This window comes from Cavia porcellus, unplaced genomic scaffold (assembly GCF_034190915.1).
Source record: "Cavia porcellus strain 051 isolate PalLab524CR breed Dunkin Hartley unplaced genomic scaffold, mCavPor4.1 scaffold_32, whole genome shotgun sequence".
Taxonomy (NCBI): domain Eukaryota; kingdom Metazoa; phylum Chordata; class Mammalia; order Rodentia; family Caviidae; genus Cavia; species Cavia porcellus.
In genome coordinates this window covers 27345985-27371477 of record NW_026947515.1, presented here as the reverse complement: position 1 = coordinate 27371477, position 25493 = coordinate 27345985, and the positions used below count along the sequence as shown (strand labels likewise).

Sequence of the window (25493 nt, the reverse complement as noted above, 5' to 3'; positions counted from 1 at the left end):
AGGGACCCATGAGTGGGAAAGCACAGGAGGGAGGTGGGTAGTGTGCAATCCCTGACACGTCTAAGAAGCTGTCACAGGAACTGCACGAGGAGCTGCCCCACCTCGGTGACATCTTCCTGTAGCTGTGCGCCCTGAGGCCTCCCAGTAAGGCAGAGCCTTCCAGTTGTCCCGCATGCAGCCTGTGTTTCATTTATTTTAGAGTTTTGACAATGATTATGCCGATTTTGAGACCAAGATTGAAGACCTGGACAGGAGACTGGCGACGATCTTCGGGCAAGCCTTCGATGACTGCAGCTCCATTGAGTCTTCCGCAAAGGTGAGTCCAAGAGTGGACTTGGTGGAAGGCGTGTCCATCCCAGCCCTCCAGATCTATAGGGCTGGTCCAAGAGGGGCTGCGCCTCAGTGCTCACCCGGGCCCAGAACTCTGGGTATGTCTGACAGTTACTGGGGAGAGTTTGCAGAAGAGAAGAAGCAGGTACAGAACAGCAGCCGTTTCACTGGCACGCAGGAGCTAAGTTTAAAAAGTTCCATTTCTTCTTCTTTGATTCCATTTCCTCCTCACTTAAAAGGAATGAGAGTTATACCAGCATAGACCAGCCTGGTGCACAGATGACCCTCTACTCAATCCTCCTGCCACAGGCATGCACCACCACTCCAGAGTGTGTGGCAGGGACAGAGAACCAGGTTCTCCCTCCCTGGTGACCCAATGTCCTCCCGGATGCCCCGCCTCCCCTCATCACTACCGTGAAGGTCAGAGTTTCAACCTGTCCATGCAGGTGTGATGAAAGCCCGCATTCTGCCCACCACGCATGTCTTTCCACACAGAGACTCTGGAGGCGCCTGCTCCTGCCCACACAGCCAGCAGGAGTAAGGGAACCAGGGGCCCGAGTTCCAAGTTGGGCTCTTTCCAGGGCCCTGTTCTGAACCTCTTAACAGAGGGGCTCCCGAGGCTGTGAAGGCATTCGGACCGGGGCAGCAGCAGGTGAGGTTCACCCGCGAGGATGTCACGCTGCCTGCCCCCAGCACAAGTCCCTCCCCGAGCAAATGCCAAGATGTGCCTTGCCTCTTAAGGGTTCTTTTTTTAAAAATGTACTTGCACTGGTCTGAGTTTCTGCAAATATAATGATCAAAGAAACCTTAGATGTCAGAGCTCTGGGCAAAATACCAATGGGTGCAAACCAGTGCCTTAACCTCCTCGCCGAGGTGAAGGGAAAGAATTACTCAGTGAGCCTGTTAAGTCACCGGAAGGGGACTTTATCTGGGGCCACACACTAGGTGCAGCATCCCTGCCGTGGGGTCTACAGTGGGGGATAACTCACCTGTGAATGTAGACTGGGCTAGTGGGGGTGGGACCGGCAGCAGCAGGGTCGGGGGATGGAAATCAGCAATCAGGAGACCATGAGGGGGACTTAGGCTCAGCCACCTAGACAGAGTTCTTGCTGTGGCCAGGCCAGGTGACCGGATGGCACCCAGGGACGGCGGAGGATGAGGAACCTGGTCAGGTGTCACGCCTGGGGGCTTCTGGGGACCTGGCAGGGTCTTTGCTGACACAGGATTTTATGTATACACACCAGTGGCCTGGGAGGAGCTCAAGTGCCCAAGCTGGGTTTGGCCACCACAGAAGCTCTCTCTGTCACTGTCCTGGAACTCTCTTCTGCAGGGAAGCCCGCATGACTTCTGCCACTCCAACACCACCTGACCACATCGGCTTCTCCTCTCCTGCCCCCAGGAGCGGCTTTCACACCCCTCCTCCCTTTCGCCCTGTCTGACACTAGCCTGCCAGGTCTCACCTCTTGCTCAGCCTCCCTGGTACCCTGCAGTGCTGGTAACCTGCAGTGTACCCATGTTCCCAGCCACTGCTGCCCGCCATCAGGGAAATAAGCTCCCAGAGGGCAGGCATGTGATCAGGACTGAGCCCAGCACGCTGTAGGAGCCTTTGTGTGGCTCTGACTGCGGCTCTGGCTCAGTTCTCCCGGATGTGGTCTGAGGTGACCTCACGCTAGCACAGCACTTTGGCATGGAACGCATTAGGCCTTTAGTGCAAAGCATGTGGCCACTGAGACCGGAGACCTGCACAGGAGGCTTCCAAGATTAAAAGGCAACGTGAGAGTGCGAGGACCCAGGGGGACAGTGACACTATGGTGTCACTTCAGGGAACCTTGTGAGAGCTTTAGTTATTCCCTGCTGCGTAGAGGAGGAAACAGGCAGTAAAATGTGAAGAGCTCAGTCACATGTCCCCAGACAGGGAAAGATGAGGCCCCAACTCTCAAGTCCCCCAGGCACATGGAGATTTTACCCCAGAAATCTGGTTTGGAGCAGGGCAGGGAAGGATGTGGACGGATGAGTGGGGGTGAGCCTGGCTGGGAGGCCCCTGTCTATGGGAGAAGTCGGCTTCAGGCACCCATGTTTGTGAACAGCAGCTTAGGACTCTTCGGCTGGTCTCTGTGGGGAGCAGATAGTCGGGGAAGAAGCCAGGCCGGGGCCCCGAGGGATGGACCCTCTCTTGCCCCCATTAGCGCCAGATCCAGTTTTTCTGTATTGCAGAAACAAGTTCTGTGCTACATTTTTTACTTGATGATTATGCTAAGTAAGAGAAAGAAAGAAAGAAAGAAAGAAAGAAAGAAAGAAAGAAAGAAAGAAAGAAAGAAAGAAAGAACACAGAAGCACCTTGCAAGCCACCCCAACCCGCTCCTGCGTGCCTGGGCTGGGAGAACATTCCCTGTGTCTGATGCCCCTCGTCCTGGGATGGGGGGCCCTGGGCATCCCTCCCTTGGTCCCTGAGCTCCCCCCATTCCCAAATTGCCAGGTTGCTGCCACTTCTCGTCTCTAATTCACACATCAGGAAATTTCTAGGGCAGTTTTCCACTCCATGCCCTCCTGGCAGAAAATAAAATGAGTTTGCTTCCCAGAAGTCAGAAACCAAAATATATCTAAGGAAGAAAAAAGAAAAAGAGGAAAGAAAAAAAATTAAAAGGACCCAGGAGGGCCTTAAGCCATTAAGTGGACCCCCCCCCCCGCAACTGTCATACGTCAATTTTTTCAAGTGGAGATGGGGACCTCCGGTGTCTACAGTGACTGACAGGTGACGGAGGAGGAGCAAGTGGATCACTGAGTATGCCAGGGAGCTCCACTTGGTTTTAGGGGGCCTGGAAATGGCTCTCCCTCCTCGCTGGTCACGGTGGTAGTTCTTGCTGGGGCGTGTCTCTGAGTGGCAGCGTTTGTCCTGAGAGGCATGCCTCTTGCCAGGAAAGCTTTGTACCTTCTGCCGCGCTGGCTCCATGGCCATGAATTTCTTCAGCTGACGCTTATCTCGGAAGGTTTTCGTTTGTCCTTCAAGTTTGAAGGAGAGCTTTGCTGGATATAGTCATCTAGGTAGACGTTTACTTTTCTTTGGGGCTTGAAATGCGTACTCCATTCTCACCCGACCTGAGCACTTCTGCAGAGAAGTCTACAGTTGTTCTGATGTAGTGTTTCCCCCCTGACACTTTCAACGTTCTTTGCCTCTTCTGTTCTCCTGTCAGCTGAGCTGTGTGGCACAGTGGAGGTCTTCACTGGGACACCTCTTAGGGCTCTAAGTGGCTCCCACACCGGGTGTCTGTATCTTCCCCACGATCTGGAAAGTTTTCTGTTATTATTTTATTGCATAGTTTTCCTGTGTCATCAGCACCTCAGTGCCCCCTTCTGCACCCAAAATTTGTAGTTCTGGTCTTTTAACTGGGTCTGAGTTTTGGGGTCACTCATAATTTCTTATTCTTTTTCTTTCCTGATGTCTTTGTACTCTAATTCTTCAACCTCAGCTCCAGGCTGTCTTGAGGTTTCTGCCTGTGTTGGGATGGACGCCTCTTCCACTGTTATCGGACTGTCTTCTCACTCAAGCCTTTTTTTGAAGTCACGGTGGCAGGAGGCTGTGGCTGAGGAATCTTCTCACCTCATGGCAGCCAGGACGCAGAGAAATAGAGAACGAGAGCTAGCCAGGGCGGGAAGACAGTGACAAGACACAGCACCCATGGGGATGCCCCCTGACCCACTCCCATCAATGAGGCCCCACCTCCTAAGTTTCCATCGCCCCCCAATAGCCTATCAAATAATGAACCCGTCCAGAATCAGTGCAGAAATGAGATCAGAGCCGTCATGACCCGATTTCTTTCCAGAAGGCCTCAGCTATAAACGGTACTGCAATGGAGACAGTGTGGTTTGGTTTTCAACCCAGGAGCCTTTGAGGGACAGTCCAGGCCCTAACAGCACCCTCCCCCGGTAATGAGCATGAGCCCTCATTAGGTGAATGCAGTCCTTGGGCTATTTTTCCACTGTTTAATCTTGCTCAAATCAAATTGCTCAAATCTTCCTCGTTCACATCCTGATTTCTCCTGCCATCGAATAAACTCCTTTACACCTCAGACGGAGCTGACATTGCCAGTTTACAAGCAGAGTTACGCAGAATATAGCAGCACAGAACTGTACAGGGGCCCTTCAGTAGTTACCATACAAAGAAAAGTAGGAACATGTTCTTTGTTGACTTCTTGGAACTGAAGTTTAGCCTTGCTTCTTGGTCAGCAAGGCTGGGGACAGCACCTAAGACAGGTCAGTTGGCAGGGGCTCTGACAAAACACCCCTCTTCTGTGTCCCCCCAGCTCCTGTACATGTGTGGGAGCCTTCTGGAGCGGCCCCTAATTCTGACCGAGGTGATGCCCAGGTACTCAGTCATGCTGAAGATGTTCGATGCCGAGCTGGACAACGCCAAGCTCATGTACGATGCCCAGATGGCGGCAGCCACAGAGGGCAACATCCCACCCATCCACAAGAACATGCCCCCCGTGGCCGGGCAGCTCAAATGGAGCCTGGAGCTGCAGGAGAGGCTGGAGGTGTCCATGCGGCATATAAAGCACATCGAGCACCCGTGAGTCCCGGGTGGCGAGGACCCAGGGGGCAGCAGCGGACAGGAAGAGGGTTTAGCCACGACCTGCACTCAGGTTCCCACCAGCCGCACTGCACTTCCCAAAGCAGAGCCCACAGGGCCCCTGGGCGGCCTCCCCAGCTCTTCCCCAAAGACCTCTCGGCAAGTGTGCTCAGGGGACTCTGTCCTCATCTTCACCCTCAGCCATGTGTCATCAAACAAGACCCCCAGGTGAGAACAAAAGGAGGCTACTGGCCTGGCACGGCTGCGAAGGAGCCACCATACCACTGTCACTGTGTTTGGCCACAGCAGGCCAGAGGGCCCAGGAGCCAGGGGTGTCTGCGGGTACAGCTGCTGGAGGCAGCTGGCTAGGAGGCACCCTGGAGGACTGGGCAGGGCACTGGCTTTTCTCTAGTTGGCCCTAAGGTGGAAGGGAAGCGTGAGTTACTAACCAAAGCCTGTAGCCAGGTGTGATGGTGCACGCCTGTAATCCCAGCACTTGGGAGGCTGAGGCAGGGGAATAAGCAGGAGTTCAAGGCCAGCTTGGACTACATAGTGAGATTCTGTTTCAAAAAACAAAGCAAAACATAAAACCTAACCAAGCCCTGGCTACCAGGGGCCAATTGCTTCATGCACTATGGTTTGGTTTCCCGAGTTGGTTGTTGATCTGTTGGGATGGGTAGGTCTGCCCTTCTCCACTTGTACATTTTCAGTCTGGCCGCCTGGAACAAAACATGGCCACTGGCTGACTGCTTGGACAGCCGGAGGTCCGGGCAGCAACCAGTGGGGGCACTAAAGAGACCCTGCTGGAGGTGTCTTGTGAAGCCTGGCCTCTCACTGGGCTCTAACTGGGATTCCAGGGTTGTGTCCAGTGTGGAGGCCAAGATGGTCTATCAGAAATATGAGGAGATGATGGAGCTCCTGCGCGGCTACCGGGAGAAGACCTACCAGCAGTGGGTTGGCGGCGTGGACGAGGACTGCCACTTCAACCTGGGCCAGCCACTGATTCTCCGCAACATGGCCACCGGCCTCAGAGAAGTCAACTTCAGCAAGGCGGTGGGTCCCCCGGCAGCCATGGGGGAGCCCCATGGGGGGCTGGGCCCTCAGTTGAGGGGAGAAGCCAGAGTCCCGTGACCACTGTGGCTACCCTGTCCCTGTAAAAGTACGCATTGGCAGAGGCTGCAGTTTCTGTCCCAGGGGGCCTGCGCCCTTCTCTCCGTACTCCAAATATGCCAGGGTGCACTTAGGATATGAGGCCAAGCATGACCACGCCCGAAAGCGGCTTCAGTGAGCGCCTTTCTTCAAAGCCTGACCGCCTCTCCCTTCCCACCCAGAAGACACTGATTCCTTCTTACATTCGGCACATGTTACTGAGTGCCCACTGTGTGTATGTACTTGGGATCAACTGGGGAACCAGAGTCACAGGTCTCTGTGTCCTGTGGGAGCCCCTGCGGGAGGTTATGTGGGGTATGAGTGGGTATGTGTGTGTATGGGGTGGGGTGATGAGAGACTGAGAGGAGGACAGGTCACTGACACAGACAAAGAGGTGAAGCCACATTTCAACGGGAGCCTCAGGAAAAAACAAGGTAGGCAGGAGGAGGGGCGGGGATAGGCGTCTTGAGATGGGCCCCCAGACACCTTTGAGCAGAGCAGAGAGCTAAAGCAAAACCAAGAGGCATGCATGTGTCTGGCATGTTCTAGGGCTGGGCGGAGCCGGCAAAGGGGATGTGGGTAGTGGAGAGGTGACAGGAAGCCTCCTGGACGGTCACAGGGATGAGGTTGTTGGTTTGAGTCAACTGGCAGCCTCTGTAGTTGCTGGCTGAGGAGAGCTTTGCTGTGATTTGCATTTGGAAAGGGTCCCACTGTAGGTGGTGGCTAGGAGCAGAGAGACTGGTCAGGAGTTTTCTGCTGCAATTCAGATGACAAGTGAGGGCCTGGAGGCCAGAGTGGCCACAGTGGAGGTGGTGCTGAGCGGTGACTTCTGGGCAGGCTGGATGTGGAGCAGAAGAGGGAGAGAGGCATCTGTCTCTGTGTTTTGTGTCTGAGTGACCTGAGCGGTGGAATGGCCATCAGTGACACAGGCTGGAGAAGGATGCAGGAGGAGGTCAGCTTCTCTGTTTGGCCATGGGAAGCTCAGGAAATGGTGAGGAGGCAGGGGGAGGTCACAGGTGTGGGGGACAGGAAAGGCCAGGGCTGGAGACACAAATGCAGGCGTCCTCCACACCCATGATGCCAGTGCCTCATCCAGGTGAGAATAAGCTGAGAGGGATTGAGGTCTGGCTCTCCACCACGGACATCTTGAGGTTACCAAAAGGGACTTGTAACAGGGACCAGCACAGCCTGGAAGCAAAGGCCACCATGTGCTCAGATGATCAGCCTCTGTAAAGTCTCATGATGGGGTTGACAGATTTAGTAACAGACAGGTGCTGCAGTCTTGATGGGAATGGTTTTGGGGACAGTAGTATTGGAAGGGACGCTCCTGCGGTCAGTGTGCTGGGTCATAACCGGGTGAGGGGAGAGGCTGATGGTAGGGAGGAGCCAGGTGAAGTCCCATGAAGCATTTCTCCAAACGGCTGGGTGGAGTGAAGCCAGGGCAGGGGTAAGAAGGGACAATCATGTCATCCACCCACGAAGACCATGTCAGCATCGTCTGCCCCAGGAACAGTGAATAGGGCAAAGACATCCTGAGCCTGCCAGAATGCTCGCTGCCTCCCATCCAGGTTGGACCCCAGCTGTGAGGATGCCTGGCAGGGGGTACCGCTGGCTGGCCTCCTGCCGTGTTCTTTGACCTTTTTATCCTTGCTGTTTAGTTGGTGGCAGTGCTGAGAGAAGTCAAGTACTTGAATTTCCAGCAGCAAAAAGAGATTCCAAGCAGTGCAGAGAGTCTGTTCTCGGAGAACGAAACTTTCCGAAAGTTTGTGGGCAACCTGGAGCTCATCGTTGGCTGGTACAATGAGGTGAGTGGGCGGGGCTGTGTCGTGTGCCAAGTTCTGATGTTTAAATGTGGCCCAAGGAACAGCAGCAGCAGCAAAGATGGTAGTAACTCAAAATAGCTGATTGGGAGAACCACATTTCCACTGGACTGTAACTTACATCACACACTTCTCTGTTCACGTTTGGCTCTCCTAAGTGTATTCTGGATAGTAGTAACATTGTTCCACGGTACCTCCATGACTCCCATTACAGTGGGGGCAGTAGGGATGTTTTATGGGAATCTAGCAAGGAAGCAATGTGAGAGGGCTGGAGATGCGGAAAGGTGGCCACCCTCAGCTCTCTGGTTCAAGAATCCCTGGATTTAGGGCCTCTGTCAGATATGGGGACCTGACGCCACAGTCACCAAGAGGCTAACTGGTAACTGACCAGCTTGGAGGACAGTCCCTCCTGTGATACGCTGTTTGCTACCTGGGAAGCGTGGATGTGGGCACAGCAGGCAGGCACAGTACCCATCTTTACCACTTTACAGATCCCTTGAGAGTGGGGAAAGGCAGTTGTGTACTTCAGACCTTGAATGTCCTCTGAAGGCCATATATTGAAGGCGTGTCCTCAGTCATAGTGTTATTGAGAGGAGGTGGAATTTTTGAAATTTTTGGAGCCTAGTGAGAGGAAGCTAGGTCATTGGGGGTCCTTAAGGGGGGATGTTGGGACCTAGGTCCCTTCCTCCTTTCTTTCTCTCTTGCTTCTTTTGGCTCTCATGGAGTCATGGGAGGAGTCATGGAGGAGTGGGTTCCTGCACCACCCCTTCCTGTTGCCATTATGCTCTGATTCACCATCGACCCAAAAGCAGCTGAGCCAAGCCTGTTCTGAAACCTCAGACACCATGAGCTAAAAGAAATTCCTCTTCCTTTATGTTGGTTTTCTCACTGTGACCTGCCCAGCCACCACAGTGGGGTGGGCTGGAAACTACTGATTTGCTACTCTGCAGTGATGGGACATCACATACCATGTGGCCTCAAACAGCACGGACCCCTCTTGTGCTCCAGTTCCAGAAGACAGGAGTCCAGAGTCTCTCTGTAGAGCCAAGGTGCTGGCTGGGCTGGAGGAATGTCAAGCTTCTAGAGGCCACCACTTTTCTTGGGTAATTACCTCTGTGTCGGTCAGGGTTCGCCAGAGAAATGGAGCCAACAAGAGATGGAGGTACAATGTGAAGATCTATCACACAGCCTCCCACGAAGATGGAGGCTGGAAAGTCGCAGGGCCTGCTATCTGCAAGCTGGTGAGCCTGGCAAACTGCTTCTGTGATTTAATTTGACCCCAAACTCGAGAACCAGGGGAGCAGGCAATGTGACTCCCAGCCCACTGTCTGGAGAAGAAGAGTTGAGTTCCTAGACTAGTAGGGAGCTAGGAGAAAGAGGTTAATGTCCACTCCTCTCATCTTCCTCTATACCCTCCAAAGGATTGGATGAGGCTGCCTTGCCTGCAGACATTACTGCAGGCAAGTCAACTATAGGCAGGCAGGAGTCAACTACATCTGGAAACACTTGGAAAAACACTTAATCTGGGGTCCCCTGTGGGACAGATTGATAGGCCGACAGATACAGTCCACTATCACAATCAGAGCAGGTGGCTCCACCTTCTGCTCCAATAACACATGGTCACCTCCTCCTTATACCCCAGACCTCCCCTTCATGAGTCTCCTGTGATTATACTTGGCTCTTGGATAATTCAGTCCCTCCAGGTGACACCCCCCCCCCACTTAGATGCCTAGCTTATCAGCCTTGAATTTTCTGTTACCATGCAAAGTAGCAGAAGCACAAGACCAGGGTGTGGACATCTCTGAAGGACTGGCATCTAGGTGCCCACCTCTGCTTGAATTTCTGGGCTGGGAATTGAGTCCCAGAAGGAAAGGCCCTTTCAGGTGCTGGTAAACACAGATGGGTGGAAAGGTGAGCCCAGCCCATCCACACAGCAGCCATGGGGAGCAGAGGACAGGAGCAGGGCGGATGCAGGCTGCACAGAGAGAGTTTTATGCTGATTTCTGGTTCATCCGAGACCCCAGAGCGGGGACCCCATGAGGCTCCCTTGTCATAGCCTTGCCTTTTCAGTACCCTCATGGCACTGGCTCAGGCAAGATCACATTCTCACAGCCAATTGTTTCCCAAATGGATCAGTTCTCTCAGACTCCACTTATTTTCATTTCCATGTGCTTACTAGGGAAACAGGTATAACACAAGATAAAGAAATATACAAGAATTTACAAGCTTGGCTTACAATGGCTTCCCACAGAGTTAGGGGTGGAAGAGTGTAGAGGCACTCTGTCTGCATGCTTGGGGATCTGAAGTATCCAGTCAAAGGCCTGGAGCTCCAAGTTGAGTCCAGTGCAAGTTTATATTGGGAGGCCGAAGGGTCTGTCCTGAGATGGAAGGGTCTGCACCGGAAGCTGAAGGGTCTGCACCAGAAGCTGAAGGATCTGCACCGGAAGCTGAAAACCTTGCACTGGAAGCTGAAGGGTCTGCACCGGAAGCTGAAATGCCTGCACCGGAAGCCAGGCAATAAAGTTCAAGTGAAGCCAAAGAATGGAGCTCCTGAAATAATGCAGATTCATCCTTCCTCATTTCCCCTTTAGACCAGCCAGCTGACAAGCTACTCTAGAGTGAGTCTTGCATACTTAGAGTATGGAGTTGTTGAGCTAATTTAGATGAGCTTCTCTTACTCAAGTTGACATAATCTGTCAACCATCCTATCATGTTTCATGGCTCAACTGTCTAAAAGATGTCTGTACACGCCATTTTCCTCTGTGGGTGGCCTTTCTGGTGCCACCTCCAAGCCAAACTCTGCATTCCTTCTTGGGCCTGAATGTCCATAGCATGACTGGGATGTTGGTTTCTTCCATCCCCGTCCCACCCCTGTGCGGGCCCCTGCTAAGACCTACATTAAATCTGTGTACTGAGCAGGTGAGGCCACATACCTTCCTCCGGTGCCAGGAGGGTATCAACATGGAGCCCAAGACGTGTCTGTCATGAGGAACTCCCTACCGAGACCCCTTATAGAGGGAATAGTGGCCAGAAGCAGTGAGGTGCTGACCATGCCCGTCAATTCGGGGCCACCTTGGATGTCTCAGAGGCAGCTCAGGTATGGGAAGGTTTGATGCAAAGTTGTGAGGAGACTTGGAAGTGACCCCTGCCTGGTGCCATGGCCTCCCCACAAGCAGGCTGGGAAAGCAAAGGTAAGCGCAGCATGCTGGCTGCACCACCATATAGATAGGTCAGAAATTTCAAACCCCCAGCAGTAACAACCAAAGAATCGACAAGGGTAGAATGTAACCTGGGACGTGTCCAGTGTAAAATAGGTTTATTTTAACCAATTGCATTTTTAACTGACTCACTCATTGGTGCTAAAGACTATGAAACACCAGTGGCTGTCTTAAGTGAACTTCCTTGAATCTACTTTTTCTAGAACCAGTTCCCTTGAGAAGCGTGTTCCTCTGTTCTCTAGATCACTACCAGGCAAAGCACCTAGGGAAAATGGAATCCTTAGGGAGTCAGTACACAGAGAAATATTCAGGGGTTGTGTTCTGCAGTGATCATATAGCCAGAGAGAAAAAAATTCAGTGAACCAAAAATAAACGAAGAAACCGGCCCTCCACTACTACTCGTCCAAACAGAGCCCGGCAAGCCAGTGATGTCCAGCCTTCCACTGTGGGCTCTCCAGCTGTGGAGGCTAGTGTGCTATTAAGAAAAAGGTGGGCAAAAGAGAGAATCAAGGAGAAAGTCTGATGCCGAGCCACGCCCCACTGTGACACTTGTCATTGGTGCCATGTCTATCCTTGAAGAGGCTGCTCTTTGAATGGTTTCTCTAGTCCAGAGACAACATACCTCCCAATCACAAACACTAGTTAGCCTCTGAGCTTGACCTGAGAGGAGGACGGCTTCTCAAGGAATTTTCTAGACTATCTGAGCCGTCACTTGAGTGACGATTTGCCTGGGAACAGGCCCCAGGAGGGTGGAGTCTCACCCTGGCTGTGGAACTGGAATAACCAAGAGCACTGGATGGATCAAATGCCCCGAGCCCTCCTTACACTGGCTTGACAAGCACGTGGTGACCTCCAGCTACTCCCGTGGGCAGGAGTCAACGGGACACTTGGGTAAATGAGTGTCCGTGTGAGTTTGGGCAAGACCTGAAGGCCTCAGGACAGAAGGTGCTGCCCCTTCCAGGCTGCCCAGCGGGGGCCCTAGATTCCCAGCAGCTACCTCCTGTACCTACACGGAGTCCTCAGAACCTGGTGAACTCCATCTAAAGGGCTCCCTGTGGGCTCTGACTATAAACGCACTGAGGAGATGTGTTATTCGACCTTCAATGCAAGAACTCTGCAGCGGGAAGGAGGCCACTGTCTTTGTTACCAAGAGCCAGCCAGCCTCATCCAGGTCCTGCCTCCAGCCGCTTTGCTCTGTGATTTCTGCAGAGCAGCTTTTACTTCCGCCTGGCTTTCAGCAGGTCATCACCAATAAATCTCCTTCCTTACCCACTGGCTGTAAGCGTCCACGGTCCAAAAACATTTGAAGCTTTGCTGGGTCACCATTTGAAATACCACATGTGTAAAAAGCATCGTTCCGGAAGGTCAGTCATCAGCCTCGAACATTCGGTTTTAACTCTCTGTAACTCACACTTCCTCAAGTGAAAAAAGGCCTAAAGCCAAGTGCTGCTAGATGAGATGATATTCCCAAGTATGGACGCATCTCCCAGAGCAGGGCAGAGCTATGCAGAGGCTGCACAGGAGCCGCGTCGTCACTGGTGCAGGTCTGTTAATAACGGCAGCAGCTTCCTTCAGACCTTGGCTCCCCATTATTTAGCCAGATTTCACGCTTTTCATTTTATAACCAGGGGAGGTCCTCCTCCCAGGAACGCTGCAGCTCTCCGCTGTATTTCTTTGGCTTTCTTTCTATGACTCAGCCAAGTACAAAAATTGAAGACAATCCGCTCACTAGTGGTAGTTTTATCTTTTTCTACCCTGTTACACAGACACTGAAAAATACATACATCAGTCCTTTCTGATAACAGTAATTTTGGAAATCCGAATGGCTTGAAATAGCTTTTGTTGTTGGTGTGGTCGTTGTGACTGGGGATTAAACTCAGAGCCTTGCACATGCTCGGCAAGTGCTCCACCACTGAGACACATGCATCCTCTACCTTTTGTTGAAACTTTATTTGAGACAGGGTCTCACTAAATTGCCCAGGCTGGCCTTGAACTTGTGATCTTCCTGCCTCAGCTTCCTGAGTAGCTGGGATTACAGATTCATGAAATTCAATTCCTGTAAAATTCCCCCACAGATCACACTTATTGTAACCTGCTCGGGTAGTGCTGAGGTATAAAAATCCTTACCGCCTGCCCCTGTGTTCTACAGATAAAGAGGACCGTGATGGACGTAGAATTTCCACTGATCAAATCGGAACTGGAGGCAATTGATGTCAAGTTACTGAGCGCCGAAACGACGCTGTTCTGGAACAGCGAAGGTGTGGTGGCCGGGCTATTCCCGAGAGGGTTAAACATGGAGTCCCCGCCCAGCAGCTGTCCTCAGACCTGGGGAGCAGCTGCTTCTGACCCTCAGCCTCCTGCAGTTGCTCTCCCAGCACCAGGGTTGAGTTTAAAGCCAAAGCACAGTTCCAACGGCTTGCCCCATCCCAAAAGGACACATCTGTGTCACTGACACCAGACCTGGGCCAAGACCCCTTCGGGCCAAGGGATCCTAAGTTCTCCAGATTGGGCGCAGGGGACGCCTGACCTTTCTTGTTTTCACCCAGTGCATTTGAGTCAGCTAAGTACTGCATGCCTCAGTGGCTCAGCACTAGGAAATAGTAGCCAGAGGGCAGGCTTCCTTTGTTCTACCAGCAGGCAGGCGGGGACCTCTCCCCCATCTCCTGGCCCCTCCTCCTGCATCCGCCCTTCCCTCTGAGACCACCAGTGTCGCCCTTTGAAACTGGAGTCTGTGGGTACGTTGCTGTGTAGACCATGTTCCTTTCCTCCCACTTCCGCCCCAGGACGTGGCTCTTCTATGGCTCCAGGCTGTGCACTTTGCAGAAGAGCCCACCTCTCTCTGGTGCTCTGCTCAGGACTGGAGGGGCTAGGGCTCACGGGGCAGGGGCTTTAACTTCAGGAGTCAGGGGTTCCTGGGTGAGATGAGCCACAGACATGGACATGAGGAAGTCCTATTGCCAACGAGGCACAATGCATCCCGCTCAGGATTTAATTTCAGGGAGCTCACAGTGGTTTCTGCTTCGTGCTCTAGAACTGGAGATGGGTTTTCTAGGATAATGTGTGGTAAGCCAACCCAGGACATGTCCATTTGGCTGAGCTGTTTATTGCAGAAGATTCCTTTATGCTTGCATTGCAGGTGTGTTTCAATATATTCAAGAGATGCGAGAGATTCTATATAACTTGCAGAACAGAATACAGAAAGCCAAACAGAACATAGAAGGAATTACCCAGGTGATGGAGGTAAGCGAGCTGCAGGGTGCCGAGTAGGGCTCAGTGGAAGCCTCCAACAGGTCTGGGGCAGATGGGCCTAGAGAGAGGCCCATGGCAAGAAGACGGAGGACCCTGCCCTTTGACAGTCTGCACCAGTACGATGCTGCCAGAGTGGTCCCAAGACAGGAGGAGCCGGTCGCTCCGGGAAGTCCCTCTGTGTTCTGTTCTCTTGAGCTCAGCAGGTGGCAGAGGGGTATACTGCAGACTGGCACTAGGGACAAGGACTGGGAAGAGAGCCGTGAGACCAGTGCTGCAGGGAGTGAGCACTGGTGTGGGGGCTTCTTTACCTCAAAACAGAGGGGTGTTTGTTTGCTTCAAGTCTGTTCCAAAACCCTGAGGGATCTTTCATCTGCTTCCCCTTAGTTTGTCTTCAATGCCAGATTTTGCAAAAACGTTGGTAGCTATGTATCCCAAAGGAAGCTTTTTATTTCCAGATTGTTACCTTTATTAGCAGATCTTTGCACTACATACTGTTTCCATCCCTTATGTGGAGCTGCTACATGTATGTAGAGGCTGCCTCCAGGATTCAGCTATTGCGGGTTGTGGGGCTATAAACATGATTATGTATCTATCTCTGTAATATGGTGTCTTTTAACTTCCCGGGAAGATACCTAGAAGGGGACTAACTAGGTCAAACGGAGGTTCTAGCTTCAGTGTTTTGAGGACTTTCCACCCCAATTTCCATGGCAGTTGTATTAGTTTTGCATTCTTCCTAATGGGGTGAAGGGGTTTCTTCCCCACCCACCCCTAGCCTCTCCGGATTTGTTATTATTTGATCTCTTGACGCTGATCATGCTTTCTGGTGCAAGATGGAATCTCAGTACAGTCTTTTTAAAGCACTAAGTACATTTCTGTAGAAATACAAAAGACTCAGAATAGTCTAGACAACTTTCATAAAGGAACAGGATTAGAGCTCCAACCCTCCCCAGTCCCAAGACTCATCACAAAGTTATACCAATCGTGACAAAATGGCATTGATATCAAGATGGACAAACCTCCACGGGACCAATATGAAATATTTACCTATGAAAGTGGCCAGTTTAGCATTCTTTATGGCTGAGTAGTATTCCATTGTATAGACATACTACATATTTTTTATCCATTCCTCAGTTGATGGGCATTTAGGTTGTTTCCAAGATCTGGCTATTATAAAATGTGCTGCTATAAACATTGGTGCACATATATCACTGTGGTAGGATGTTTTTAATTCTTTTGGGAAGATACTCAGAAGGGGAACAGCTGGGTCAAATGGGACCTCCAATCTCAGTTTTTTTGAGGAATCTTCACACTGATATCCAGAGTGGTGCACCAGTCTGCACTCCCACCAGCAGTAGAGAAGGGTTCCTTTTCCCCCACAGCCGCTCCAGCATTTGTTATTGGCTGATTTCTTGATAGTAGCCATTCTCTCTGGGGTGAGGTGGAATCTCGGTGTTGTTATAATTTTCATTTCTTGGATGACCAGTGCTGTTGAACATTTTTTTCACATATTTATTTGCTGTTTGTATTTCTTCATCTGAGAGGTGTATATTCATCTCAGATGCCCATTTTTGGATTGTGTCTTTAAATCTTGGAGGATTGGGGTTTTTTTAAGCTCTTTATATGTTCTCGATAGTAATCCTTTGTCTGAGGAACAGCTGGCAAACACTGTCTCCCACACTGTGGGCTGTCCTTCACTCTGTTGCTGGTTTCTCTCGCTGAGCAAAAGCTTTTCAGTAGGATGAGATCCAAGTTGTTGATTCTTTGTGATAGTTACTGTGCAGTCAGGGTTTTGTTCATAAAGTCTTTGCCTACACCAGTGTCTTCAAGAGTTTTACCTCTCTGTTTCCCAGTAAATTTAATGTTTGTGTTTTAGTATTAAGATCTTTAATCCATTCTGACTTTAGCTTAGTACATATGAATGATAGGAGTACAATTTTAGTCTTCAGCATGTGGAAAGCCAGTCTTTCCAACATCATTTTTAACATTATTAAAGTCTTTTTTCCAGTGAATGTGTTTAGCGCGTTTGTCAAAGATAAAGTAGCTTAGTGTATCTGGAGTTGTTTCTGCATCTTCTAATCTATTCGATTGATTTTCAGGTCTGTTTTTTTTTTTTTTGTTGTTGTTGTTGTTGTTGTTGTTTTTGCCAGCACCACACTTTTTATCACAGTAGTTTTATAGTATAATTTCAAATCAGGCATTATGATACCCCTGTCCTGTCTTTGTTGTTCAGGATTGTGTTTGGTATTCTAGTCTCTTCTGGTTTCAGATGAATTTTAGGATTGTTTTCTCTAATCCTGTGAGATATGCTGTTGTAATTTTGATTGGGATTGCATTGAATCTGTATAACAGTGCTGGCAGTATGGCCATTGTCACTATATTGGTTCTTCCTACCCAAGAGCACGGATAGCTCTCCGTTTTCTAATATCCTCTTCACTCTCCTTGTCAGAGTACTGTAGCTTTCAGTGTAGGGCCTTTTACCTCCTTTGTTAGATTGACTCCTTGGTATTTCACTTTTTTGGATGCTATTGTGAAAGGTATCATTTCCCTGAATTCTCTCTCAGTGGACTTGTTATTTGTGTACAGGATGGGTATTGAGGGCCAGGAGTTTAGCTCAGCAGCACAAGCGCCTGCCTGGCAAGCGCAAGGTCGTGAGTTCAATCCCTGGTACAAAAAAAAAAAAAAAAGCTATTGATTTTTGAGTATTGACTTTGTAACCAGCTAGGTTACTGAATTTGCTTATTAAATCCAGAAGTCTTTTGGTAGAATGTTTGGAGCCTTCTATGTAGACTATCATGTCACCTGCAAACAACGATTGTTTAACTTCTTTCCTTCCTATCTTTATTTCTTTTATTTCGCTCTCTTCTCTAATTGCTCCAGCTAAAGTTTCCAGGACTATGTTGAATAATAGTGGAGTCAGCAGACATCCTTGTCTTGTTGTTGATTTTAGAGTGAAAGCTTCCAGTTTTTGTCCATTTAGTATGATGTTGGCTGTTATGATGGCTTTTGTCGGACTGAGATAAAGACCATGTATTCAGATTTTCTACAGGGTCTTTATCTCAGTATAATTTAATTTGCATTTTTCTTTCTTTTTTTTTTTTTTTGTCTTTTTCGTTTTTATCGGTACCAGGGATCGAACTCACGACTGCCTGCTTGCAAGGCAGGCGCTTTTGCCGCTGAGCTAAATCCCCAGCCCCCTAATTTGCATTTTCCTAATGGCCAGTGATGTCGAGCGTTTCTTCATGTATTTATTGGCCACTTCTTCTGTGAAGTGTGTATTCATTTCACTTTTCCATTTTTTGATTGGGCCTTTTATTTTTAGGGGTCCAATGTTTTTTTTGGGGGGGATTCTTTATATATTCCGATATGAGTCCTCTGAGGAATCACTGGCAAAGACTTACTCCAGTTCTGCAGCTTGTCTTTCAGTCTTGCGCTGTGCAGAAGCTTCCTAGTTTGCTGTAACCCCATTTGCTGGTTCCTGCCTATTTCCCGTGTAACCAGGCTTCCGCCCGTGCCTGGGCCTCCGGGAGTCACACCGGTTTTTTCTCCCACCAGACTGCTTCTGTGTTAGTGTTTAGTTATTTGACCCATTTTTAGTTTAGTCATGGTGAGCGATGCAGGACTGGACTCAGTCTTTTGCATGTGAAGAGCCAGTTTTTCCAGCGCCGTTTCATAAATAGGCTCTCTGTCCTGCAGCGTGTGCTTTTGGTTGCTTTGTCCAGATCGGACGGTTGAGATGCCTGCGAGCTGTGTCTGCAGCCTCTGTTCTGTTCCGTTGCCCCTTACACCTGCTCTGGTGCCAGCACCTGGTATTTTTATCACAGTAGCTTTGCAGCATAACCTCACGTCCAGGATGCTGCTGCCTCCTGCTTTGCTGTTTCTGCCTACGATTGCTTTTGCTCTCCTGGGTCTCCTCGATCCCGTATGAAGTTTAGGATTGTAAATGGCCATATTTCCAAAACTGATATGTGGATTTAATACAATCTCAGCCAAAACTCAACTCATTTTTCCAAAAGGAAGTCTTAAAAATCCCCCTTTCATAATCCCAGCACTCGGGAGGCCGAGGCAGGAGGACTGTTGCAAGTTCGAGACCAGCTGAGGTTTCAAAGTGAGCTCAAGGCCAGCCTGAACTACGTGGCGAGACCTTGTCTCAAAAAGAAAAAAAGCTCCTTTCCATTATTTGCAACACCACCTTAGTAAATCTTTTTATTTTTAAAATGAGTGTGTTTAAACTGTATTTCTCTACCAACCTCACAAACTCAAACCATTATGACATCTCTAGGCTTGCTCTGATTTGGTGCCCCAGTGGCCTTCACTGAAACAGGACTTCAGATTCTGTACCCTTTTAGAGCTTCCAATTTCAACTTAGATGATTTAGAACTTCTGAATTACCACATACTGACATTTGCATCGGGGTGCACTTCTCCTAGTCCAAGAATCCTGAGCATTTTCAGTGTGACACTTTTCTGTGTGATAGCTCTCACGCATTTCATCAGTATCCACTGTGATACCAAATAGGAGATAAAAACCGTTGCTCGCCACCATTGTTTATTCTGATTCGGTTTCCATTTGAATGGAATGTTCCCTCAAGTAATTTTCTCAGAAAGTTAGTATAAGCAAGGATCCCTAGGGCCCCAGAGGGGCGCAGATCACAGAGGGCCAATCTCCAGTCTCAGATAAGCAGGGCAGAGGACTGAAAGGAAGTGACACCAATCACACTCTCCCTAAAACCACTGTCCTCGCCCTTGTGTCTTCCTCCAGGACTGGTCAGCCAACCCTCTGTTTGAAAGAAAGGACAACAAGAAAGAGGCCCTGTTAGACCTGGACGGCAGGATAGTCAATCTGAACAAGCGCTACACAGCCGTCAAGGAGGCGGGCATGAAGATCCAGGCCATGGTGGCGGTAAGGACAGCCCGGCAGGTCCACTGGGAGTCCGCTGGCTCTTCCTGGAAAAGGCAGTACTGCACAGCTTAGAAAAATGCTGAGTGACAGATTTTTTAGCGGTCACACCAGCATGTGCCCATGTGCTGTGCCATGGCCGACAGGTTCTGATGGATACAGTGCAATAGGCTGACCACATGGCTGCCTGGAGCCTCCACAGTGGGTGGGGTCCCCGTCTCCGCTGCCTGTGGGGTCTCCTGCCGAGGGAGGATGAGCACTGGCGCCCTAGCATTCCAGCTCATCTCAGAGGAGGATGTGCAAGGCAAGGCTTTGCATCAGCCTGGGAAGGCGAAATGCTGGAGCTCAAGACACATTTGGGGCCGCTCGGGGTTTCTAGTGCGTGGTGTGCAGTGGTGTGGACATGGGGCCTTACGCTGGCCAGGGGCACCGGTTCTTCTTCCGGTCACCTCACTGCTCTCAAGATCGCTGCCCCAGTGGAGTGGCTCAACTGCACCAAAACCAGGGTGGCTCGTGCCCCACGGTCCCTCCCCCCTCACTTGCCGTGGTGCCACAAGGTCTCAGTAACTACAGATGCCACACTGTAAATGTGCTCCTCAGAAGAGCGCACCAGTGTTTTCGTTTCTACTCTTAGACACAGGAAATTTGCTTTTAGGTCAGGAAAGGATATGGACACCAGGAACTTAACCAAAGGGCAGGCAGGGAGGCAGGGCAAGAGGGGTGCGGCTGAGCAGCAAGGAGCGGGAGCCCTGGGGCTGAGGTCTGTGAGCCATCCCTTTCCCAGATTCGACGAGACGGCCCTGCTTCCGTGCCAGGCTTTGTTACCACCTTCATCTACCTCGTGACGGTCATTCCAGCCATTTCTTCCTTACACTAAAGTTATTTCATTCGTTGTTTTGTTTTGTTTGGGACAGGGTCTCACTATGCAGTTCAGGTCAGCTTTGAACTCACTTTGTAGCCCAGGCTGGTCTCGAACTTGCAGTGATCCTCCTGGCTCAGCCTCCCGAGTGCTGGGATCACAGGTGTGATCAAACCCAGCTTGATGCTAATGTTATTTGAGCCTGTGTCTTCCTGCTTCTATTATAATTACCTGAAATCATGGACTGAGTCATGTTTGTTCTCATGTTTCTCTGTGGCACTCAGTGGTCTACAGAGCCATGCATCCATCCATCCATCCATCCAGCCATCCATCCAGCCATGCATCCATCCACTCACACACCCCTTCACCCGACCACCTAACCTTTCATTCAGTCACCTGCCCACCTCCCCAGAACCCTACCCACCAGTGAGCCAGTGCAACAGCCACCAGCCCTGTGCTTCTGTTTGCAGGAGAATGCAGAACTGTTCAGAGCAGACACAGCCAGCCAGCCCTGGAAAGGTTATGTCAACTACCTCGACAACATGGTCTTGGAGGAGTTTGACCAATTCATTCGCAAATCTCTCAATTACCTCATCAGCAACATGGTCGTAGATGTAAGTTATCTGTGTGAAGTAACTGCGTGTGCGTGAATTAGAAACATACAGTAAGCTCGGGGCTGGGATCTAGCTGGGAGCTTCCTGGTTCATTTTACAATTAGAGAGATTTATTACCTGGAGTAGTGGTGGTGAACCTCAGCAGATCTGAGAGCACAGACCTACCTGGCTTGCTGCTGGGTGACGTGATACAAGCACCATGGTCCCCAGTGCATTGGGGCAGGGGTAGGGCAGCTTGGCAGCAGCACCAGCCACTGTCGGGCTGAGCAGACGCATTAATGGGTCACCAAGAGGATATGCTGATGCATGCCACCAAGATATGTCCCCAGGGTTCTCCCAGAGGATGCTCCCCCCCCCCCAAACCTGAGTCCTTTTCATTACATTACTCCCAAGTGACTGGTGGCCACAGTAGGAACCGAATGGCCACCCATGGGGCTGGCACACAGTGTGACTATCACTGACATGCTGGGAAGAGGCCTGGGGGGGTAACCTCTATCCCAACACCCTACAGGCAGGGCCAGGGTCCCCAGCCTCATGGCTTCACCAGGGGCATCCAGGAGCAGATGGGTAGTGACCATACACCCAAAGGACCCGGCGGCTGGTCATACAGGTGACCAGCTGCTGTACACGGTTCATATGTTCTAGGTTCGTTTATGCTGTGTTGTTCATAACAGCATGGAGAGCTGGGGCCTCCGCTGCCTCCATTGTAGAAAGTAACAAGCCTTGTTTTGTGGCCCTGGGAGGTTAGGGAGCTGTGTGTGGCCATCTAGTAGGTTACTAGCAGCAGTGGGCTTAGAAACCCATCTCCCCAGACACTGCCTTTCCGGCCATGGCCCGCTCCTCCAGCCCTGGGCCCCAGATGGATGGCTCAGGTGGGGGGCCACCGAGGAGCACGGACCCCAAATCTGCAGCTGCACCAAGGAAGGTCTTAGAGTGGACAGGCTAGGTGTTGGGAAATGCTTGACCCGGGCATCAGCACTGATGTGGTGACGGCTTGTTTCAGGAAAGCATTGCGCCCCTGTTCGAGATCCGCATGGAGCTAAATGAGGAAGGCCTGACCTTCCACCCGTCGCTGGAGATGGGCTCGGATTTTGGCCTCCTGGCCCTGATCGAGGGCCTGATCAATGATATCTACAACGTAGCCAGGCTAATCCCCAGGCTGGCCAAGGGCAAGATGAACTACAAGGTCAGTCCTGGCTTAGTGCCACCCTGCCCACTTCCGCACGTGAGCCCCAGCTGCTTTGTGGCTCAGAACTGCCTTCACATTCGGCAAACCCTGGTTCGGGACGCGTTAGCTGCAGTGGTTCCGAATGTGCTGAAGAGCACTGAGGACCATAAGCCCCTTGCTCTCCTTCCTTTCGGAATCTGTCCTGCATCAGGGGGCCTCTCCGTGCCAGCCTGCCTAGCTTTCAGCCCCAACAGGGTGCCAGGAGTTGGTCAGGCCCTTCTTCCTGATGGCTTTCTCTGTCCTGTCCGTCATTTAAACCTGGGGTTCTCACCACACTCTGGTCTTTGAACAAGTAAATATTTCCTTGCCTGTCTTCCGCACCCATCCACTTCAAGTTCGTGAAACTGGGGTGCAGAAGTCTCTTGAAAGTTAGCTCGGCAGAAGAAAGGCGGCAGCAGGTACATGGATCAGAGCGTTTGTATAGCTGTAAAAAAAATCAGAAGCGAAGTCTTCCGTCACTGAGGGGAGCTGTTTGACAGATTCTGGGCCATTCCTATGAAGTCAGAGCCAGAGGTGGAAAGATGTGACATGTCACCAAACGTCTTAGCAAGTTACAGAACAATATTTTGAGCAGTGATGGCAAACCGTTTTGGGCTTTCAGTGCTAACAAACAGTTGGCTGTGGCACGGGTGCCACAGATTTGGCACCACTGGTTTAGGATGTGAGTTTATTTGTTTAAGCCAACAAAACATCTTTCTCTACATGCATATGTTCCAAACTGTTGAAGGCTTCCTTGTGGCAGGGAAGCTGGGGCCCAGGAGGGTGGATGGGGGTGTAAGTGGGGATTGTTGTTTCGTATATTTGTGAATTTTCCTACAATGGGCATGGGTTACAACAAATGTTACAGCAAGTGCTCTGTACTGTCAGGAAGAGGAAGGTGTACATGCCCCTGTGTATGCGCCTTTGCATGTGTGGGAAGTTATGTGTGTTTGTGTGTGAATAAGGTTTGTATCTGCATGCGTGTGCATACCTGTGTGTGTACTCGTGCACATTTGCTTATGTGCATTGCACATTTGCACATGTAGTAAGGACACAGGAGAAGAGAGCGTCCTCCTGGGAGGTCAAGGGTAGCTTGTGAGATGCACGGCCATGGGAGCGGCTCCTGAAGGCCGGGGATTTTCAGGGTGAGTCAGACAGAGGAGGTGGCTTGTACTTTCCAAGCGTTGAAAAGATGGCACACCAGGCTCCGGTGCACGAAGCAAGCTGTCCAGGTTTTGGAAATTTGCCACCAGCCTTCCAGACATGAGACAAACAGGTGCCCCCAGAGTCTGGGTGGAAGGCTGCTTTCACTCCTGAGTGTCCCCAATCCCCACAGGTGTTGTGGACAGAACCCCCATAGGCACACTCTTGGTGCATCTGTCTGTGTGTGTGTGTGCGCGCGCGTGCACGCACACACACACACACACACACATGCACAGTCTCAAAGGCACCCAGGCAGGATGTTCTGGAGTGGCGGGGCTCATGGCCAAGGGTCTCCCCAGAGCTCCTGGCAGACACTCCCAAGTCTTCATGTTACCAAGCAGTGGAGGACGATGACAGTGTCTGCTACCCAGGGAGCCGGACCCTAGGCCACTTCCCAGCAGCCCTACCATGGCAGCATGTGGCAGAGGACCCACAGCGGATTCCAGTGGGAACTCAGGAGTGCAGGAGAGTTGGGGGTCAGAGGATGGAGACCTCAAGCAGAGGCCACAGTGGATGCAGGTCCCCCTAGAAAGCCACAGAAGGCAAAAGCCACATTCAGCAAATCTCCTGGAACATTGCCAAGTGGCAGATTCTCAGCGTCCCTCCTCAGAGGCTTAGCCACATTCCTACCATCAGAGCGCTGCTCCCCAAAGCGGAGGGAAGAAGCCTAGGTCATGAATGCAGTCTGCATTCTCCCCTGCTGGCTTCTTTCCACACTTTCAGGTAGATCTGGAAGACAGAACCGATCTCATAGAGATGAGAGAGGAGGTGTCCAGCCTGGTCATCAACACCATGAAGGAGGTTGAGGAGTACCAGGACTCTTTCGAGCGGTATGCCTACCTCTGGATGGATGACCTGCAGGAGTCCATGAAGAACTTCCTGATCTTCGGCCACCCACCCACCCAGGAGGAACTGGACACCCTGACACATGACACCGTACCCAAGACGCCACCCACCCTCGCTCAGTTCCAGCAGCAGGTAGATGTCCCCTTCGCCCACCGGCCTCCCTACCACCTGAGCCCCCCATTTCCTGTAAAGTCCAGGCATAGGCAAGGGTGGTATTTCACACAAGGAATCCCAGACTTGTTGGAGGCTGAGGCAGGAGCATTGTTGAGTTTGAGCCCAGCCTGGACAATTTAGTTTACTATGGCTTTGTGTCAAAATAAAAATTAAAAAGAGCTGGGGTTGTAGCGTGGTGTGAAGGACCTGGGTTCAATCCCAGGCATGGCAAAAACAAAACAAAAACACAGTCGGGTGAAGTGACCTAAAATGTAAGTTTTATTATTATTTGGGCCAACTGAGGCCAACAGGCTGGAGACAGCAACCACTGAGAACCTTGTTTATTCCTCAGTTCCAGAGAGGAGGGACATGTCACCCACACAGGGCTTCCCGGGAGCCTCCCCCCAGGCCAGTCAGGAGGCAGAGGGAGCAGGCCACACATGCATCCCTTGGGGAGAAATGGATAGCACTGTGAACTGAGTGGTGTGTGTGGCTTAGCAGGCCCTGGACCACAGGGCTATCCTGAGCTGTCCAGGGGTCCAGCTCAGAGGTTCACAGGGGTAACCCAGATAGGGAAGTGTTGATCCTGAATATGAAGCCAGGGACCCCCACAAGGTGGCGGTGGCTGGAGGCACAGTTCCTGGTTGAGCAGCGTGTGTACGCAGGGACAAGTCCTGTGGGCAAGTCACCTGCCCCCCTTGGGGAGCAGCCCATCTGGGAGGGGTGATCCTGCGGGGTCAGAGCGTCTGGACACAGGGAACAGCTGGGCAGACTTCACACAGACCCCTCCACTTTGCTTACCCAAGGCATGGTGAGAAAAAGCCCCCGGACATTCTGCACAGGGGTAGGAGTGGCCAGGAAGTCACAGCAGGAGAGCTAAGGGGGTCCTTTGGGAGCCGGTGACCATGGTCATTCAGCCTCCCTGGCCAGCTCCAGGAGTCCCGCTGGCAGTGGCGGATTCTCCACCCCTTGTGGCACTTCCCCTTTTGGGTACAGACCTGGGGCCAGCGGGACCCCTGGAAAACCTCCAGACCCCGCGATGCCAGCCAGGGAAAGGGGCATGCGGCCCCTGGCATGCAGACCCTGACGGGCGCCCACTCTGCGCCCCAGATCGACTCCTACGAGAAGCTGTACGAGGAGGTGTCTCAGTGCGAGAACACGCGGGTCTTCCTCGGCTGGCTGCAGTGCGACTGCCGTCCCTTCAAGCAGGCCCTGCTCAGCACCATCAAGCGCTGGAGCTTCATGTTCAAGCGGCACCTGAGCGACCACGTGGTCAACAGGTGCGGCTGCCCCGCCTCCCACGCTGGCCACGGCCCCAGGGCCAGACCCAGGCGGTGAATGGGGTGAACACTTGGGTTTGCGGCCTCCTGGTGCGTCTCCCC

At 51.4% G+C, this 25493-nt stretch overlaps 1 protein-coding gene across 1 annotated transcript in view; it reads left to right on the top strand.

Moving 5' to 3' along the window:
• Dnah17 (dynein axonemal heavy chain 17) overlaps nucleotides 1-25493 on the top strand; it is a 116825-nt gene that overhangs the window by 9101 nt on the left and 82231 nt on the right. Inside the window, exons 11-21 of the mRNA XM_003464779.4 lie at nucleotides 200-316; nucleotides 4632-4897; nucleotides 5755-5950; nucleotides 7705-7851; nucleotides 13234-13342; nucleotides 14221-14324; nucleotides 19092-19232; nucleotides 20559-20702; nucleotides 21706-21888; nucleotides 23836-24090; nucleotides 25222-25391. Of these exons, the coding sequence (XP_003464827.2) occupies nucleotides 200-316; nucleotides 4632-4897; nucleotides 5755-5950; nucleotides 7705-7851; nucleotides 13234-13342; nucleotides 14221-14324; nucleotides 19092-19232; nucleotides 20559-20702; nucleotides 21706-21888; nucleotides 23836-24090; nucleotides 25222-25391 (1832 nt within the window). The remainder of the gene's footprint in view (nucleotides 1-199; nucleotides 317-4631; nucleotides 4898-5754; nucleotides 5951-7704; nucleotides 7852-13233; nucleotides 13343-14220; nucleotides 14325-19091; nucleotides 19233-20558; nucleotides 20703-21705; nucleotides 21889-23835; nucleotides 24091-25221; nucleotides 25392-25493) is intronic.